The sequence below is a fragment of the Nothobranchius furzeri genome, chromosome 10 (genome assembly GCF_043380555.1).
Source record: "Nothobranchius furzeri strain GRZ-AD chromosome 10, NfurGRZ-RIMD1, whole genome shotgun sequence".
In the NCBI taxonomy this organism is placed as follows: domain Eukaryota; kingdom Metazoa; phylum Chordata; class Actinopteri; order Cyprinodontiformes; family Nothobranchiidae; genus Nothobranchius; species Nothobranchius furzeri.
The window spans coordinates 54458316-54477303 of NC_091750.1; the positions used below are offsets into that span (position 1 = coordinate 54458316).

General features: G+C 41.4%; 2 protein-coding genes across 4 annotated transcripts; both read left to right on the plus strand.

Annotated features, from left to right (window-relative positions):
• The first annotated feature begins 1197 nt into the window (after nucleotides 1-1197).
• On the plus strand, nucleotides 1198-10301 carry LOC107386702 (heat shock 70 kDa protein 4). Of its 3 annotated transcripts, none has more exons than XM_015961263.3 (20): nucleotides 1198-1281; nucleotides 1390-1532; nucleotides 2295-2352; nucleotides 2446-2586; nucleotides 2769-2891; nucleotides 3013-3112; nucleotides 4139-4272; nucleotides 4506-4750; nucleotides 4998-5074; nucleotides 5159-5310; nucleotides 5565-5671; nucleotides 6117-6250; nucleotides 6464-6651; nucleotides 6980-7063; nucleotides 8212-8367; nucleotides 8621-8746; nucleotides 8827-8934; nucleotides 9021-9140; nucleotides 9231-9392; nucleotides 9500-10301. In XM_015961263.3, exons 2-20 carry the CDS (start codon nucleotides 1426-1428, stop codon nucleotides 9698-9700), a joined length of 2523 nt encoding a protein of 840 aa, XP_015816749.1. In that variant the 5' UTR covers nucleotides 1198-1281; nucleotides 1390-1425; the 3' UTR covers nucleotides 9701-10301. The 3 variants fall into 3 exon arrangements, with proteins under 3 accessions (XP_015816749.1, XP_070411442.1, XP_070411441.1); XM_070555341.1 differs by having other exon boundaries at nucleotides 1230-1309; XM_070555340.1 differs by having other exon boundaries at nucleotides 1278-1532.
• A 2064-nt stretch (nucleotides 10302-12365) lies between these two features.
• On the plus strand, nucleotides 12366-17329 carry LOC107386703 (E3 ubiquitin-protein ligase RNF14). The gene is made up of 9 exons (XM_015961264.3): nucleotides 12366-12498; nucleotides 13058-13216; nucleotides 13316-13446; nucleotides 13549-13735; nucleotides 14010-14368; nucleotides 14476-14704; nucleotides 14792-14964; nucleotides 16819-16949; nucleotides 17036-17329. The coding sequence occupies exons 2-9, from the start codon at nucleotides 13066-13068 to the stop codon at nucleotides 17094-17096; spliced, it is 1422 nt and encodes a 473-aa protein (XP_015816750.1). The 5' UTR covers nucleotides 12366-12498; nucleotides 13058-13065; the 3' UTR covers nucleotides 17097-17329.
• Nucleotides 17330-18988: the final 1659 nt, after the last annotated feature.

Sequence of the window (18988 nt, forward strand, 5' to 3'; positions counted from 1 at the left end):
AATCAGTTCACTGATTATCAAAACGAGTACAAATCAATCTAAAGTCTGATTTAATCTGATAAAGTATTTTAATAAGAAACAAATGCGCACTATACGTTTTATAGACTTAAGCTATTATAATTTGTGACAGTTTGTTTTTTTAAACGTAGATTATAAATAAATTAGTTTACATTAATACCTCAAACACATAACTATTTTATTTTTGTTAAATGATTCAATCAAGTGGGTTAGATAATGTGTAAAATGTTATTCAGTTCTTACTACATGTGATCATCTTCTGTACTTGGAACTTCAAGACTATTGCTTGCCAAAAAAAAGCTACAGTCATGCAAGGATACAGTTTTTACTTCCAACACCCATGTATGCCCAAAACAACAACATGGCAACATTTTAAATACGTCACTGAATGCAAACCATATATCGATGGTGCAAACACATAAAGGAGTTTGGTTAGTGAGGAGGGACTTCGCCCCCTGTAACAATGATTGGAAATGCTCCTGTCAATAATCTTGGGTACACTTGTGGAAGAATCATGGGGAAAAACAATAGAAGCTATGTAAAATATGCAAACAGAAGAAGTGTTTGTGTGCAAGCACTACTGGAAACAGTTCTTTAAGAAGACCTGTGGCTTTATATGTGATCATGCTTCAGATTCTGAATTTTCCCCTTCGATAAAATCTTCAAATACATAACGTACATGTTTTTTGTAATATGTCAAATAGTAATTGATATAATAAAATTTTGAAAGTGAACATCACGATCAATGCAACCTGATCAACTTTGAGATAGAATTGTCAATATTTCTTAACTCACCATAAACAAGTTTATTATTTAAAAGAGAGGGTATGCTACATTTTAGAGTACAATAGTCCATTTTGATGCTGTGACTTTAATTCAGTCTTTAATTTGCAAACAATGAACATGAATTAACTTAGTTTGAATCTTGAAACCTGGTTACACTTCTTGTATATGTGACATGATCAATTTTAATCACATAAATGAATATATTTTCATTTTCCTCACTGGGCTGATTTGGGCCTCTAACATGAGAAATGATCGCAAATAATATTTCATATTTATTATGTAAAACTGTGCAACAGTCTGTAGAAATATCAGAACATTTCTCGTAATTACTCGGTTTTGCATATCTATCACGTGTGGAAAAATCCAGAGACGTCTAGAACTACAGAAGTCTCGCGATAATGACCAAGAAGAGCGCGAGAAGTCGTATAGGACCACCTTGCTGCTGCTGAAACCTCCTAGCTGGAGTCAGAAACGCCGGTAAAAGCGGTGTGGATTATGAAAAAAAGTAGTTGTACTTAAAACTGGGTCAGAACGAGTAACATTTATACTGTTTTGGCAGTGGTTATACATTTGCTTTGTTTTTAGTCTCATTGTGGGCGGCCTTAAAATAGAAGACAGAAGATGTCAGTGGTGGGATTTGACTTGGGCTTTCAAAGCTGCTATGTAGCTGTAGCCCGTGCTGGAGGGATTGAGACCGTCGCTAATGAGTACAGCGATAGGTGTACACCGTAAGTACCGAAAGTACTGTTTCTGTCTCTGTGTGCTGTAGTGAAATTGGCGTCGTTTTTCTGTTGTCTGTGTTGTCACTGTAATTCACGTGAGTGCAGATTTACCAAATTGCAGCTTACTCTAACTTTAATGGTCGTTATGGTAGTTTCTCAAACTTTATTGTGAGTTTATTTAATGATACGTTTGTATATATTGTTCCCAACATGGATAAATTGCATATCTCAATTTTTAAACAAATTTTCTGAGCGTTAGCGAGCTAGCCTGTTAGCTAAGATCTGTCTTATTAACGGTACGGAGTGGTTTGAAAGGCTTGTTTGAGCCGCCCGAGGCACCTTAAGACGGGCGGTGTTTCCATATGTCGTTAGAATTACAGTTGTACATTAGCTCCGATCAGCCGGTGTGTCCCGTGTGACTAAACGTTCGTCCTTCCGCACGATGACGACAGCATCCGCGTTGTAGTGGAATATTCTAGTAAATTTTAGTCCCTTAAAGAAAATAATAATACTCTAAAAATCGATTTAACAAATTTCATGTTTTGTAAAAAATAGAACTTCCTCTCAGATCAAGACTTGTATCAGTTATTGGCTCTTTTGAGAGCAGTTGTAGCTAAGTGTTTATTTAATTTAGGTTAATTTAGTCTCTCGTAGTCCTTAAATTATACCATGTTGTAACATTAGGAAGATACATTTGTCTTAATTTTATCCGCAGTTATAAAAAATGATTCATGTTCGCTCAAACTGCTTTAATGTTTTTTTTTTCAGGTCATTTGTATCATTTGGACCAAGAAATCGATCTATTGGAGCTGCAGCAAAAAACCAGGTAACTTCAACAAACATATTTTAAACTTAAAACAGTAATCATATAATTCTAAGTTGTTGTAATTATCTACATTTGCTTTATTAATGTTCCCAGGTGGTGACCAACTATAAAAACACAGTCCAGGGCTTCAAGCGCTTCCATGGCAGAGCATTCTCAGACCCTTATGTTCAGTCTACCAAGTCCAAGTTGGCGTACGACCTGGCACCAATACCCTCTGGATCCACCGGCATAAAAGTGAGGTTCCATTTCTTAACATTGTTTTGATGAGCAAGGTCATATCCTGTTTTTGAAACCGTACCTGTTGAGATCTTGTTCAGATAATGACAGTGAAAGTTGGTGTCAGATAAGACTGCATTCACCTTAAATTTTGTGATTGAAAGAATAACTGGATCTTTCTCAAACTTGTCCTTTTTAAGGTGATGTACATGGAGGAAGAGAAGGTATTCAGCGTGGAGCAGGTTACTGGCATGCTGTTAAGCAAACTGAAGGAAACTGCTGAAAGTGCACTGAAAAAACCCGTTGTTGACTGTGTCATCTCAGTAAGTTTAAGCCACATCATCCAGAGATCCCGAACATTTGAAGTAAAACATTTCTTGACGTATGTGATACATAATAAAGGCTTATATTTAACTTTTCAATAAAAACTTTTATCCACTCCAGGTTCCAAGCTATTTCACTGATTCAGAGAGGAGATCTTTGATGGATGCAGCCCAGATTGCAGGCCTTAACTGTCTACGATTGATGAATGAGACCACTGCAGGTACTTAGAAACTCCAACTCTGTGACAGACTCCACTTCTGAAAAAATTTCCCAGTTTTGGTCTTTTAAAAAACACAATAATTTTCCAGCTTCTCCCTCGTACTGGTTGAAGGCTGAATTTCAACAGTTATAAACAATCCTGCCATAGTCTGCTATAACTAGTGCTAACAATGAGCTAATGCTAACACAATCCAACTGATGTAAAATAAGCCACTAATTAAAAAGATCCAAACTTCTGGACAAAAAAATTGTTACTTACAAGTCCAGGAGCAATTATTCCAGGTCACCATCAGTCTGAGATTGTAGCCTCCTTCAGCTCCCTCAGACTAGTATGTGCTGCACCGATGTTCATTCTGGTTTTAGCGCTCTGCTTCACCTCCAAAAAAACTGCTATCTTACTCCTAGGCTTTGTCACAATACCAACAATAAAGCAAATTTCTTATCGTGCTTTTTTTTAACTGTTGGCAAAACTGAAAAAGCTAACTTCTAGCCTTTAGCTACCAGCACAGTAAACGGCTATTACCATAAAGCAGAGAGAGACCTCTCGCTAGTGTTACTACCCAAAGAAATGAACTGTATCTGGTCAGCAGAGAGCCACAGAGAGCCCATTTGAAGTTGTTCAAGAAACACTGAAACCTATTTGAAAGCAGTAGCTTAAAGCGTTAAAAACTAGTGTGGCTTTCAGTTTTTTACGAAGAGTTAAATCAGTTGCTTTGAAAGAAAATCCAGATGACACTCAACACAAGAGATACTTTTAAATCGGAACCGTTTTTATTTGTGTTTGAACTGAAGCTATAAACCTATGCAAATCACATTAGATGTAAAACACACTTGTAGATGTGTGCTTCAGCTCTGCTTTGTTACCTGGTTTCGAATTGAATCGGCAGATTCAGGGGAAGTGAACTAGGTTATGATTTACTCAGCATTTATTCTCAAATTTTTATCAGGTATTAACATATCTATAACTTTAAAATGAGGAGAAAAGAAGGAAAGCCATGACCTCCCATGTTTTCCTGCTTTGTCACAGTAAGTCTGGCGTATGGAATCTACAAGCAGGACCTCCCAGCACCAGAAGAGAAGCCCAGGATAGTGGTGTTTGTGGACCTGGGCCACTCTGGGTACCAAGTGTCTGTTTGTGCCTTTAACAAGGGAAAGCTTAAGGTGAGTGATAAACGATTTGTGGTTTGTCGGTGCGTTAAATATATGTTTATGTTGTAATTTACATGAGTGTTTGTGAATATTTTAGAATTGTGCTACAAATTACACCTTTTTTCAGTAATATGAATTTCACAAGTAGAGTTTAAAAAGTAAATTTCTGGGGGAAAGCCAGTTATATGTTCTGTTTCACAGGTGTCCATCACTTAAATACAGATGTGGTATTTTTTCCCCACAAGGTCCTGGCGACAGCTTTTGACTCAGACCTCGGCGGGAAGGACTTTGACGACATCCTGGTAAACCACTTCTGTGAAGAGTTTGCCAAGAAGTACAAACTTGATGTTAGGTCCAAGCCTCGAGCGTTGGTGCGGCTCTACCAGGAGTGTGAGAAGCTGAAGAAGCTGATGAGTGCCAACTCCTCTGATCTGCCCCTCAACATCGAATGTTTCATGAACGATATTGATGTTTCTGGTAAACTGAACAGGTGAGAAAAATATTTTAAGATAATTATCAGATCAGAACCCTGGAATACAAATTGTGTGTGTGTGTGTGTGTGTGTGTGTGTGTGTGTGTGTGTGTGTGTGTGTGTGTGTGTGTGTGTGTGTGTGTGTGTGTGTGTGTGTGTGTGTGTGTGTGTGTGTGTGTGTGTGTGTGTGTGTGTGTGTGTGTGTGTGTGTGTGTGTGTGTGTGGCTGAGCTGTATACATTAATATTGTGTGATTCTGTTTTCAGAGGTCAGTTTGAAGAGATGTGTGCCGAGCTGCTGGCCAAAGTCGAGGGCCCCCTTCGCAGCGTCATGGAACAAGCCAGTGAGTCCCTCATCAGCAACTGCTCCTGCAGCACTGTGTCTCTTCACACCAACGAGCCTGCTTATGGTCTTTTTTTGTACCCAGAGCTGAAAAAGGAAGATATATACGCAGTGGAGATTGTGGGTGGAGCCTCCAGGATTCCTGCCGTTAAAGAGCGAATCAGTAAATTCTTTGGCAAAGAGCTGAGCACCACTTTGAATGCAGACGAGGCCGTCGCTAGAGGCTGTGCTCTGCAGGTACCGCTCACCAACACCAGAGGTCAATAGAGGCCGATGTGTAGAGGTCACGGTCAGATGATGATGATGTTTTCCATCTTATTTGCTAAAATGTCACTGATAACATCAGTTGATGCACAAAACTTCTGAAGCTAATCTATTATGGGATGTAATAATATGAATAATGATGAATGTGAAGTTTTTGTTATTTATTAGTTTAAATAACATTTTACGATGAAGGTTAGCTTCACTGTTTGTTTGTTTGTTTTTGTCAGTGTGCGATCTTGTCACCAGCGTTCAAAGTGAGGGAGTTCTCCATCACAGACATCGTCCCCTACTCCATTTCCCTCAAATGGAATTCGGCTGCAGAGGAGGGACTCAGGTGCGATTGCTGTCTTTGTCAAAGCAGCTGAATAAAGTCCCGTCTTCTAATTTATTTTGTGCCAAAAGTTAACTTTTAATCGTCTCTAGTCTGTTGTTTAATTCCTTGCATCTCATTTCAGATGTCTGTTTCCTGCATCGATTTTTCCCAAATTAATTTTGATCCCACTGAGTTTAAATGTGTACCGCTCAGATCCACGCCTCCTAGTTTACAGAACCTTTTCAGAATAAGGATGACTTGTAATCTCTGTTACATGCTTTCATCTTAAAGATGATTCAAGTGTGTCGAGTTAACTGTTGCCTGGGAGCAGATTGGTGTGTAGGTTGATGGTTGAGTGGGTTGTCGTCCACGATGGCTGTAATAGGCTGCAGTGTCTTTAGTCTGTTCTCGTGGCGACCGTCTGTCTCATTTCACATCCCGTCTGTCTCTCTTTGTTGTGTTTCAGTGATTGTGAGGTTTTCTCCAAAAACCACGCAGCTCCCTTCTCAAAAGTGCTGACTTTCTACCGGAAAGAGCCGTTCACCCTCGAAGCTTACTACGATAATCCCAAAGAGTTACCTTACCCCAACGCCACCATAGGTACTGCAAATATGAGGACAACAAGCAGAACCTATTTTACTACTAAAGCTCTTGAGAACCTGTTTTTGTTGTCATATTCTCTAAATAAAATATAACTTAAAATGGAAAAAAATGGTGATGAAAATTAGGTTTGCAGTTTAGAATGAAGCCAGAACATCAGTTCGTTCCCATGAATCGTGCTTGTGCCATCGACTCCATCTCGTTTTCCTGCAGGTCAGTTCCTGGTTCAGAATGTGGTTCCTCAGGCGTCAGGAGAAAGTGCCAAAGTTAAGGTCAAAGTGCGCGTCAATGTTCATGGTGTGTTCAGCGTGTCGAGCGCGTCCCTGGTGGAGGTTGTGAAGCTAGCTGAAGGGGAGGAGCCGATGGAAACGGACCAAAACCTGATCGTGAAGGAAGAGGAGGTGTGTGTGTGTGTGAACAGGAACATTTTTTGCTTCAGATTTATAATTCCAACCTTGTGTTTGTATTATTTTGTTGTAGTAAACAGTAGATGGCTAATAACATCTACATTCCAATTGAATCCTCTATTTTCCCCACTTTTATCTTGTGTTTGTGGATAAAAACTAAAGATGTGTGCATCATTTTAGAGAACAGCCTTTTGATGATTGACAGGATGTCACAGATGTGGTTTACCAGCACCTTAAATCTTACCTGATCAGATAAAACCACAAAGCAACATGTGTCACCTTAATATAACATCTGTGTATGTTTCTTTCATCACTGTATCAGAACAAAATGCAGGTGGACCAGGAAGATCAAAAACTTGCTGCTGGAGAGAATGAAGACAAGAAAACAGAGGCTGAAGAAATGGAGGTAACCTTGTGCTGGGCGATATGTTGGTATGCGTTCACCCTGAGATGGACTCGGAGCTAAAGGGAAACGGTTTTGCTGCCAGTGTTCAAGGACGGGATGTCTGATTACCTGTTTGTAGACATCTATTTGAGGAAACACCTCTACCCCTTTCATTAATTACTTGATTTATTTCATTTTTAGGCATATCGCCCTGCACTCGGTGACCCACCTTACCTTGACTCCTAATGTTGGAGTTGCTTTGTACTGGGCGATTAGCATAAGTCATAATAATAGTTAATCTCACGCTGTTTGCTTCTGTCTATGATCTATGAAAGTGAAAGCCCCACCCTCTCCTGTCATGTATTGTTGACATTGCTAACCCTGCCCCCGTCCCGTAGAGCTCCATACAATTTAAATTGTGCGCTGCTTAGCATTAGCCGATAGCTTTAGCCATCTGCTTACATATAGATGTCAATCACGAAGCCTGCGCGGGTGTTTGAAGACAATGCAGAGTTGGATACATTTCTGGACATTTAAGTCTGTAAAATCTCTATATATGAATAACCAGCACAACATGAGAATTATAATTGTAAAACAACGTTTTAGCTCTCTTGGCCCGCTAGAAGTTTGTTTTCTTAAGCGAGAGGCGTTGCTTCCAGCTGTAATCGCAGAAGTAGGGAGACGGGCTTAAAGGTGCAATTAGTGTTCCTGCCTCTAGATCTGGAGACAAAACTCCAGATTTCTGCTTTGAGGGCTTCTATCTGTAACTGTTCCCTCAACCTGAAGAAATATGACTCTTAGCTTTTAGTCCAAAACAGAGCTGCAGTTTAAAAGAGGCTCAGAAAGTGAGTTCTTTAATCAGAGGTCTAAAACTGGTTGTTCCTCGTCAAGGAAGAAACAAACACACACACACACATTGTTATAAGCTTCTATTGAAACCCGGCTATTTTCCCCCAATTAATGTTAGAATCTTTAAAAAAAAAATAAAACTAATAAAACTTACATATTCACTTGAAAATACATGAGAAACTATTAAAAGTGACTTTGTGGTCAAAGGTAGGAATTAAAACGTTTGACATCATCAGGTTTTTACACGGCGAACTCACAAACATCTGTCCAACTCAACTGAAAGTACACAAACACATTTAAAAGAAAACTGTTCTTCTCAGACCTCGACGGAGGATGCGAAGGAGGAAAAGAAGCACGACCAACCTCCTCAGGCAAAGAAGGCCAAAGTGAAGACGAAGACGGTGGATCTGCCCATCGAGAGCAAACTGCAGGGGCAGCTGTCCAGCGATGAGCTCAATACGTTTGTGGAGAATGAGGTAATGCTCTAGAAATGTGCGTCTCGCTGGTTGCAGGTCGTTTAGTTTTCCCCCTTTTCCCCAGACGAACAGTCCGGGATCGCTGGTGTTGCTTACGTGTTAGAAAAAGGGCAGCTTGTTCAGATGTATTCTGTTTTCCTTAACTTACATCAGTGTTTTGTTGTCTTTTAATTGAATTATGTACATAAATGGTGTGGTAACTGAACTAAAGCTGATTTTCACACCGATCTAACGTCCATCACAACTCTTACAGGGGAAGATGATCATGCAGGACAAGCTGGAAAAGGAGCGAAACGACGCAAAGAACAATGTGGAAGAGTACGTGTACGACATGAGGGACAAGCTGCACGGAGTCCTGGAGAAGTTTGTGAATGAAGCGGTGAGTCACTCGGCATAAAAGCATGCTTTTATATTTAGATATTATATTTCACTGATTTGGCTTATTGGGGTATTCTTCAGGATCGGGATGCCTTCTCGTTGAAACTGGAAGACACTGAGACCTGGCTGTATGAAGATGGAGAAGACCAGCAGAAACAAGTTTATATCGACAAACTGGCTGAGCTGAAGGTGGGCGTCTGTCAGAAATGACGTTTAAGAAAAGACTTTTTAAATAGTAAATAAACAATGGTGACAAGACGTACTGTTCTCTACAGAACATCGGTCAGCCCATTTACGAGCGACACGTGGAAGCTGAGGAGAGGCCAAAAGCGTTCGAGGAGCTTGGCAGACAGATCCAGAAGTACATGAAGATTGTAGAAGCTTACAAGGCAAAGGTAATGTGGGACGGGGTCCGCTCTGATTCTTCATCATTCATAGGTGAAAGCAGAAGGATGTTAGAGGTTTTCTTATCGATCCACCAACAGAATGAGCAGTACGATCACCTGGACGAGCTGGAGGTGACTCGGGTCGACAAGCAGGTCACTGATACCATTGCCTGGATGAGCGTTAAGATAAACCAGCAGAACAGTCAGGACCTCACCTCAGACCCGGTGGTCAAAGTTGGAGAGATCCAGGCTAAGACTAAGGTACTTCCTAAGCACATTTTTAACACTCCTATCAACATTTCCGCTACATTTTATGTGCAGGAAACCGTTTATAACTTTTTGATCCTTCTTTGAACACAACCTTTTAGGAGCTTTATTCATCCTGTAATCCAGTAGTGTCCAAGCCCAAACCAAAAGTGGAGCTTCCTAAGGAGGAGAAGACTGAGAACGGGCCGGTCAACGGGCAGGAGGTACCAGAAAACCAACCATGCAACGCAGACAAAGCTGATTCTTCGGGCACGGAGCAGGGGACGACGGACAGCAAGCTCCCTGAAATGGACATCGACTGAGCGTAGAGTTTCTCTTTAGTAACGACAGCTGCCTCTGTTATCAGTGCTATGTATCAGGCCACCTCTGCGGCGTGTCTTTTCCAGTCTTTGTGGAATAAAATAATGCTTCTTAATAATATGGAATGGACTACTTTAAAACTTGAAAACGAGGGCTAGAGACTGCTTTCTGTGCTGCTGGGATGGCTGTTGAGTTCAAGCGTTGAAGAACTGAGCAAAATGGCGCTTTATGAGATGGTAGATGAAAACTAAACTATTGTGTTTCTAAAGACATAGGTGCAGCGGCGGTGGGGGGCTGTTTCAGTTGTAAACGTATTTTTGTTTCACCACACACACACTTGTATTGTTGGATCTGTTTTAAAGAGAAAGTGAATGTTATGTTCCTCTAATGTTCTACTGTATGTGAAGACTAAACACATTTTACTGTTGTGCATTATTTCATTGTTCTGCTTCTCTCATTTCAAAAGCAATGCTTTGTTCTATGGTAGATTTGGGTTGTTCTTTATTTTCTACTCAACATTGCAACTCCTGGTTCAACAAGTCACCTTTTTGGGTGCTGCTGTTACCGTGTCATGGACAAAAGTAAAAATAAATCTTGAGGGAAGTTTTGTCTGTCAGAGACTTAATTATTAAACTTTTTCTGCGTTAAGTTTTCAAAATGGGGCTTAATATCTGCAAACACTTCCTGATCTGTAAATGTAATTGATGAGAAATGCAAATGAGAAACAAGATCAGGACACATCTAAGTTCCTCTGATTTATGGGTGTGTGTGTCCACACTACACAACTCAAGAACGATTGAATCTTTGGGTGACAGTGGCTCAGAGGCTGGGTGCTTGGCTCCTTTCATTTCAGTCATTTTCTTAGGCGAGACATCACTCTCCATGCTTGCTGTTGGTGATCGGAGGACCGGCGGCGTCCCCAGAGCACCTGTGGCTACATTGGACCTCAACGCCAACAGTGTTTGTGTTGCTATGATTCAGTTTGCCCAGTAATTGTGGAGGCAGAGCTCCAGTCTTTGATCCGCTGCACTCATAAACTCAGCCTCACACACGGACAGCAATAACCTAACATCAGTGTGATCTTGTCTAAAATGGAGCTGAATTGTTATAATTAATCAAACATAAAAAAACTACACTTGTTGGAAAAACTAACAACAGTGTGTGAATCTCCAGTACTTACTCAGTGTTTGCAATGATTACTCAGCAGAGTTGATGCTGCTTTAGTTATCAGCCTTGTGATGAATAGCAGTAAAGTTTGCACCACTGCTAAGACATTTCTCCAAACAATTAGCGTAAAGTACAAAACACGGTAGATAACCTGCAAAAGCAAGTCAGTCGCTCAAAATGGGCTCATTCTTCAAAAGCGAGTTCCTTCATCAAAATGGATCATTTGTTCTTCAAAGCAAGTATTTATGTCAATGACAGTGTCGGTGTCGTCACAATGAAAAGTTATGACAGCAGCATCTTTGAACTATCAAGTCAAACGGTTTGAACACGTTTTCATTGTGACATGACTCTGGAAGTGCTCCCCAAAGTCATGTAGAGTCAAATCAGCGTTGTATAGGATGCATGGCATTTAGAAAACTAGAATTAAATCAAAATCAGCACAATGAATATGCACTTTATACTGTACATTTGCTACTGTTCACAGCATTTGGAAAAACAACATTTACAACAAATATAAACTCCCTTTGGCTCAGTAAACCTTACTGCAGTAGTTTTGAATCTAAAAATCCTGTAAAACAGATGGTGCTGCAAATCAGACATGGACAACTAGACGCTCCCGTTAGTCTGGCCACATATTTTCATCTACATCACAGCAAATATCAGCTCTGTCAACGCACAGAGGGAAGTATCTTCCTGAATCCACGCTCTGCATGACTCTGCTGTGATGTCATCACAAGCTGCATCCATGGCTGGTGTCACCTGGGTATGTGGACGCTGATCATACACCTTCCACCTCCAGGAAGAGAAAAACTCCTCAGTTGGATTTAGGAACTGAGAGTAGGGGGAAGATAATAAATATGATAACAATTCTGCTCCATTTTAGACAAGATCACACTGATGTTGGGTTATTGCTGTCAGTGTGTGAGGCTGAGTTTATGAATGCAGCAGATCAAAGACTGAGCTCTGCCTCCACTTACTGAGCAAGCTGAATCATAGCAACACACACACACACACACACACACACACACACACACACACACACACACACACACACACACACACACACACACACACACACACACACACACACACACACACAAATCAGAGGAGTTTAGATGTGTCCTGACCGGGATTTGAACCCCAATCTCAGTCCCAGGGCGGCCACTCTACCACTTATGAAGCCACCAATATTTTTCAACAAATGGGCATCATTTAATTCATTTTCAACAACATTTCAATGAATGAGATTAATTTTAAAAACTACATATTGTCTCTTTAATAGATAATGATAATCAGAACAGTAACTTTATCTAACTGGCTACTCCCACATATGGGCTTTCTTTCTTTTTTTGTGATTTTTGCTACCACACGAACGTTCCCGTCAGAGAGATGTAGAGAGAAGTTTAGTTTTCCCGCTTTCACTGCAATAATTCGCAGTGGCACAATATCTCCACTGGGGGGCGCTGTCAGTGGATTCGCATACCAATATTCACCGGCAGAGAAGGCGGTGTTTGGATGTGTCTCGGATGTAGCCGGATTGAGTGCCGGGCTGTGTGTAAGGAGTTGACGTCGTGACTCGTCATGACAGGAACCAATCAGGGCAAAAGTCACTTGTGCACTTGGGACAGAAAAGGTAATAAAATGAAATAAATTTTCAACATTTGTTGTACATGTCTTGATGTTGTTTGTGTTATTGTATCTTAATCACACAACAGAAAGAAAAGTTAAAAATGTGTTGCTACCACAGAGCTACTGTTTACATCAGCTAGCTGTTAGCTAGCTACAAATACCGGTGTTCTTTACCCTCGTTAGGCAATCAACCGAGTTTGTTAGCTGCTTCCATCTTTAGACATGTTATGTATTTAATCGATGCTGGTTTATAATCTAGCAACCATGGCGTCTGGCATGGTAAAAGTGGTGGTTTATATTGTGTTGGGTGCTAACTTATAAGCTACAACTTAGCTTAGCATTAGCTAAGTTCCTACAAAGTATAAATATTTGCGCATTTAATTATAAATTAGCTCCATCTGGTTATTTAATTTTGATGTCTTTAGGAAAGTTTTGAAATGTTTAATTCAGTCGACACACAAACGCGTTAGTTTGTGTTTTTCTTCACTAAGTGGTATAGTGTTAGCAGTAGTAGTACTCGTATTTGTTTCTGTTGTAAATTTTAGATGTTGTTGTTGTTCCAGGAATGTAAATGTCTGAGGATAAGGAAGCTCAGGAGGATGAGCTGCTTGCATTAGCAAGTATCTATGATGAGGAGGAGTTCCGCCGTGCGGAGTCTGCACAAGGAGGAGAGATCCAACTCTGTCTGGAGCTTCCTCCTGGTTTTAAAGTTCTTGTAAAAGGTATCGGTGATCAAGATGTGCAACTGGTGCACAGCTTCCCTACAGGCTGTGCATTTAGATTCACTACTCTGCTTTAGCCTCCCTTTTTCTTTGTTGCAGGCGAGAAGACAACTGAACACAATGTGTGTTTCTTACCTCCTTTGGTGCTCAATTTTGAGCTTCCTTCAGATTACCCTTCCACACGTCCACCATCCTTCACTCTCAGCTCTAAATGGATGACCAAATCCCAGGTAAGAGTCGTACTAACTCATCCAGGCCTTTTGTAAATGCCACATCTAGCATCTTCCTCTGGCATCCTCTTCAATTCTTCCTCTGCTCTTTGATTCTTCCAGCTGAGCTCCCTATGCCGACATCTGGATGAGTTGTGGGAGGAAAACCAGGGATCAGAGATTCTTTTCACATGGATCCAGTTTCTCAAAGAGGAGCCCCTAGAATTTCTGGGCATCCAGTCTCCCGTGGAAGTCATCAGGAACAGCAAGGCTGCTGGCGAACGAAGAAAAACTGACCTTGCAAGCAAAGGTATGATGAGGCATTTTACCAAAGCTTGCTAGTAGAAAATGTGGTTTAACACTGCAATTGCTGTTATTGTTTTTCAAATAAATTCTGTATTTTATTATTGTAAGTACTTCTCATGCCCTCTTTTGGCTTTCATTCCTGACAAAATTAGGTTGCATCATAATACTTTCCATCAGAACATCTCTTTTCTTACCCAGGTGTCTCTTCACACCACTGTTAACTTTTCAAATCCTTGAATGCACATTGGAACTTCTCTTTTTGGTCTTTTCTCCTTCAGAGAAACCAGAGGAGAAGAAAACAGAAGTAATAAAGGAGACATCTGAGCAGCACGGTTCACTGTTGTCTCATCCAGACCAGCGAGCTGTCGTGTTGATGGACCCTCATTCCGACCCCCTACGTCAGCTCCTGGACTTTGACGAAACTCAGAGACAACGGGTGTTTGACGGAAAGGTGTTCAGCTGCGGGATCTGCTTCGCGGATAAGCTGGGCTCCACCTGCCTCTGCTTTAAGGAGTGCCTGCACGTTTACTGCAAGGACTGCATGAGAGAATACTTTGAGATTCAAATACGAGAAGGCAATGTTCAGTGCCTTAACTGCCCCGAGCCCAAATGCACGTCAGTCGCTACGCCATCACAGGTCAGGCACTTCTACAGGAATGTGGCTTTTAACAAGTTCAGCTTCAGCCCAACCGTATTGATAATTGTGTTGTTTTCTACTTTATCTGCCCTGATCTCATCTCTCAGGTGAAACAGCTGGTAGACGAGGAGCTGTTTGCCCGCTACGACCGTCTGCTGCTCCAGTCCACTTTGGACCTCATGGCTGATGTGGTCTACTGTCCCCGCCGTTCGTGTGGAACTGCTGTAATGGTGGAACCAGACACAACAATGGGCATTTGCTCAGCTTGCCAGTATGCTTTTTGCACGTTGTGTAAGCTGGGCTATCACGGTGTCTCTCACTGCAAAATCACTGCAGGTAACGGCTCAGACAAACTCTCAGAAGCTCATAAGGAGTAAGGAAACGGTTTCACTTGCTACGTTTTCTTTCTGCCTTGTTCTCCAGATGACCTGCGCAGCCTGAGAGATGAGTACCTGTCAGCCACGCCTGAGGGGAAGAAGTTCATGGAGCAGCGTTTTGGGAAACAGGTGGTGCAGAAAGCGGTGGAGGAATCTTTTAGCCGGGATTGGCTGAAGGAGAACTGTAAATGCTGTCCTAACTGTGGAACAAACATTCAGGTAGACCAGCGCCCCCTAATGGAGAAACTAAAGCTCATATTTAGAAACACCAGGGCTCACCCCAAAATCCCTCTACCTCCGCTCCGCTCCGCCCCCGCCTTCCGCAGCCGCTCGCTTCCGAACTCAATTTTTACTGGTACCCGCTCTACTCCGGTGCGGAGACCTGAGGTGCGCAGACAGGCATGCATGGGATTTTCGAGATCTTGCGATACAGTCCGAGCAATAAACGCGGAAATTAGATCCAAACACCCGTTGTGTGGGAGAAGCATCGAAATGAACTGTTTAATCTGCCCATCATTTGTGTTGAGAGATCAGCAGTGTTTGGATCAACAAAGTGTGACTACTTTGATAGTGGAAACTGTATTTATGGCTTATTTTTGTGCATTTAAAGTTCAACCGCCATTGATAGTTGTTAAAAGTTGTTAAACCTGTGCATATGAAACAAAAAACGCTTTTTGTTTATCGATTTATTGTGAAATAACGGAAGCTGTGTTTGCTCCCTTTCCTGTTGGGCGGTTGTGATTTCTGTCCATTGACTGCGGAGGTGCTCCGGCGTCCGGCAAAAATAGAATCGATCCTATTTTTGCCGGATGGCGGAACGGCGGGCGGCTGCGCCGCACGGCCGCAGTAGTGGAACAGCTCTGATTGACTACAACGGGACCGATTTTGCTGCGGAGTTCGTGCCGGAGCGGAGGTAGTGGAATTTTGGGGTCAGCGTTCACCATCGGTAACACATTTTAATGTGGAACGTAGAAATCTGTTAACCAAGTTTGATGCAAAACATGGATGCTCCAATATCGGGTTCGTTTTCAAACCGAGTACAAGTACTTATGTTTGGGTACTCGTCTATACCAAGTGCTGATAAATGCCATTACTACACCTAAAATTAACTTATACTGTAGTTTATTTTCATTAGGCTCATTAAACATAAATAAAGTGTGTTTAACTAGTGTAAAGAGCGTCTTTAGCAATGTTTTAAGTATTTTAAAAACTATTTCCTGAAAAAAAGTTTTTATAAAACTAATGACAGACAAACTTGTCACTAATACAGATGATAACTAACCTTAATACTCTCATCTTTAGCCGATGAAAACTCTAAATAGTGACTGAGTTTCTTCCTAGTAAATGCGCGTCTGCCGGTATGTGTTATACCTGAGCTGTCCTCACGCTGACAATCTGACGTATCGCATCTACGACGACGTTCACCGACATGCAAGAAAAACACAAATAGTTTTATTAAGGAAAACGTTACTAACATGATTGCCTTAGCTGAGCAGCTTAAAGCTGTTGTAACAAATCTACACAACAAGCTAGGTTTTGAATGTAAACACGGGGTGTTTCTCAGTGTCAAGGCCTAGCAAGGCGATGTCTGTCTAGTTCCCCTTTAAGAAGCATGAAAAAATGTTTTGAGCTCATTTGTTTTCTAATTTTGCCGTTGCAGCTTTAGAATAGAATAGACATGATGAAGCCCACGGTGGGGAAATTCACTTGCTTTAAACTACATTATGAACAGAATTTGCTGTTTGCCTTACTTTAGTCACCTTCGTTCACCAGAAACTCCTCCACACCGCCGACAGATCTCCTCTGCTTCCCGGCTGCCTAATGACCGGCTACTGCATCATTATCGGTTTTCTAAAGTGGCTTACATTCATTTTATGTTGCATTAGCACCACTTTACTGGGTGTGTGTGTGTGTAGACTAATACCGTGTTCTGTTGGTATAGGTGCATCCCTAATACCAGTGTATATTTCTAGCCTGCAGCTGCTCTCAAAGACATTCTAGTTTAAATTTATTTCCACTTCTGATGGTTTCTGCATCTTGTTCCTCGGATTCTTCATCTGTGTATCTCAATAGAAAGTAGATGGCTGCAACAAGATGACGTGCACTTCCTGTAGACAGTACTTCTGCTGGCTGTGCCTGGGTGTCCTCAGCAAAGTCAACCCATACAGTCACTTTAACAACCCAAACTCACCATGTTATAACCAGTAAGTCACCGTTCTCCTGATTAATCCTCATTAAAAAAAGCCTTCACGCTTTGGAAAGCACTGTTTTTCTTCCACTCTTGTTCCAGGCTCTTCCACGGTGTCGATATGGACGAAGAGGATGAATTCTGGAGCGATGAGGAGGACTGAGTCCATTGGAGTGCCTGAGAGCAGTTCATGTCATTATGATGCACTTTACCTCTCTCATCAGATCACTTAGCCTGAGTTAGCCCTGCTCCAGCGACACACTTGGATATCTGTTGGTGTTTTAATTATGGCAGGATCATTAGTGTGGGTGGACGGCAGATAACAGTCAGATGCGTGTTTGACTTATGTTTTTATTTATGCTTGCTTAATAAGTTAATAAATAACCCAATAAGTTATCTAATAATTTTATAAAAAATTGGATGGCATCATATCGGTCTAGATTTCCAAACTTAATAAAAACATCTGGAAATTAGGGAGTAATTTCTCTAAACTTATGTAAAAAACCAGGTCCTAAAATAGTTTTAAAATGGAGATTTTTCTGTTTTGTGATGAACATAAATGAGCGTTAATCAGTTAGCTCTATGCTATTTATTTCTCACATGTCAAAAACAACAATTCTTTTTGCTTTTGGGTAAAAAATGTGAATAACCGTAAGAAAGTTAAGCATCATAGGATTACTCGCCTTGTTCCTCACCTGGAAATCAGGTTTTACCCACCCATCTCAAGTACTTACTTCACACACACACACACACACGTTCTCATATACGTAGGTTTCATATTTTCTAGGCTTCAGTTCTAATGAAAGTTTATCCAGTTTTGTGGAATGGTTTGGTTGTAATGTTGCCAAATATCTGCTGGTGAGTGTCAGGTTTATCAGCTCACTAGTGAGTGTTTTGCTTTTTGCTGCTTGGACTGTGTCTTTGTGGGTTGATGCTATCATGAAAGACGATCACAAGTTCAGTCTTTAAATGCACATCAGTGCGGTTTTTGTTGGCGTCAGGTCAGACCCACCTTTAAGTTGCATCTAATTAAAGTACAGAACCTGCACATTTTTGTCAGAATGCAGAAAATTAAATATTTCACAAGCTGATTTGTGCTTTTGTATTTTTTATTCGTGTAATTTTCCACAACAGCAGTGTGTTTTTAGGGTTCTTTGTTTTTTTAGACACTTTTCTTTTACTGTGCTGATTGGTGCTAGCAAAAGGAGGCTTAACGTTCAGTTTTGATTTCTTCAGATTACATGGTTCAGTAGTTTAGTACTTGCTGTCTGAGATTTGATCAAGTGAGTTTTAGATTTAGCAGCTGGTATGAGAATCTGCTCCTCTAAATCTCAGACCAAGGTCTTGAGTCAGAAAAAAGCCTTCTCCAGGTCAGGGACGAGGTCCAGGTTCGGAGTTGATTCGCTGCTTCTCGAGAGGAGCCAGTTGAGGTGGCTCGGGCATCTGGTTAAGATGCCTCCTGGGCGTCTCCCTGGTGAGGTTTTCTGTGCACATCCAACTGAAAGGAGACCCAAGGGAAGACCCAGGACCCTGGAGGGACTAAGTTTTTCGGCTGGCCATGGAACACCTTGGGATTCTCCCGGAGGAGCTAGCCCAAGTGACTGGGGAGAGGGAAGTCTGGGCCTCTCTGCTTAGGCTGCTGTCCTGACACCAGATAATGGATGGAGAGACTTTTACTTTTACTTCTATCAGCAGAGCAGTATGGACTAAAAAAGGCTGTGGAGAGGGGAGGTTCTAATCTATACTATATGCTAAAGGGGGTCCAGGCTGCGCACAGCTGCTCTGTTAGAAAGGTGTGGTTGATGATAACACTTAAAACATTAGCCAGTTTTCCACGGGAATTCTGAAAGGGAGAAAAATGACCAAGCGTTGTGTCTCCATACAAAATCAACCCTTTTGGGACTTTAAGACGTCAGCATTTCGCAACTGCTTCGTCAGTCATTGACAACGATAAGCTCCAAAAGTCAAAGTATGCTGTAATTTGATTAATTTTGGAGACCGGGAGAAGTAAAGTGAAGTAAAAAGCTGATTTTGGTGATCAGAAGTGCCGTTGGT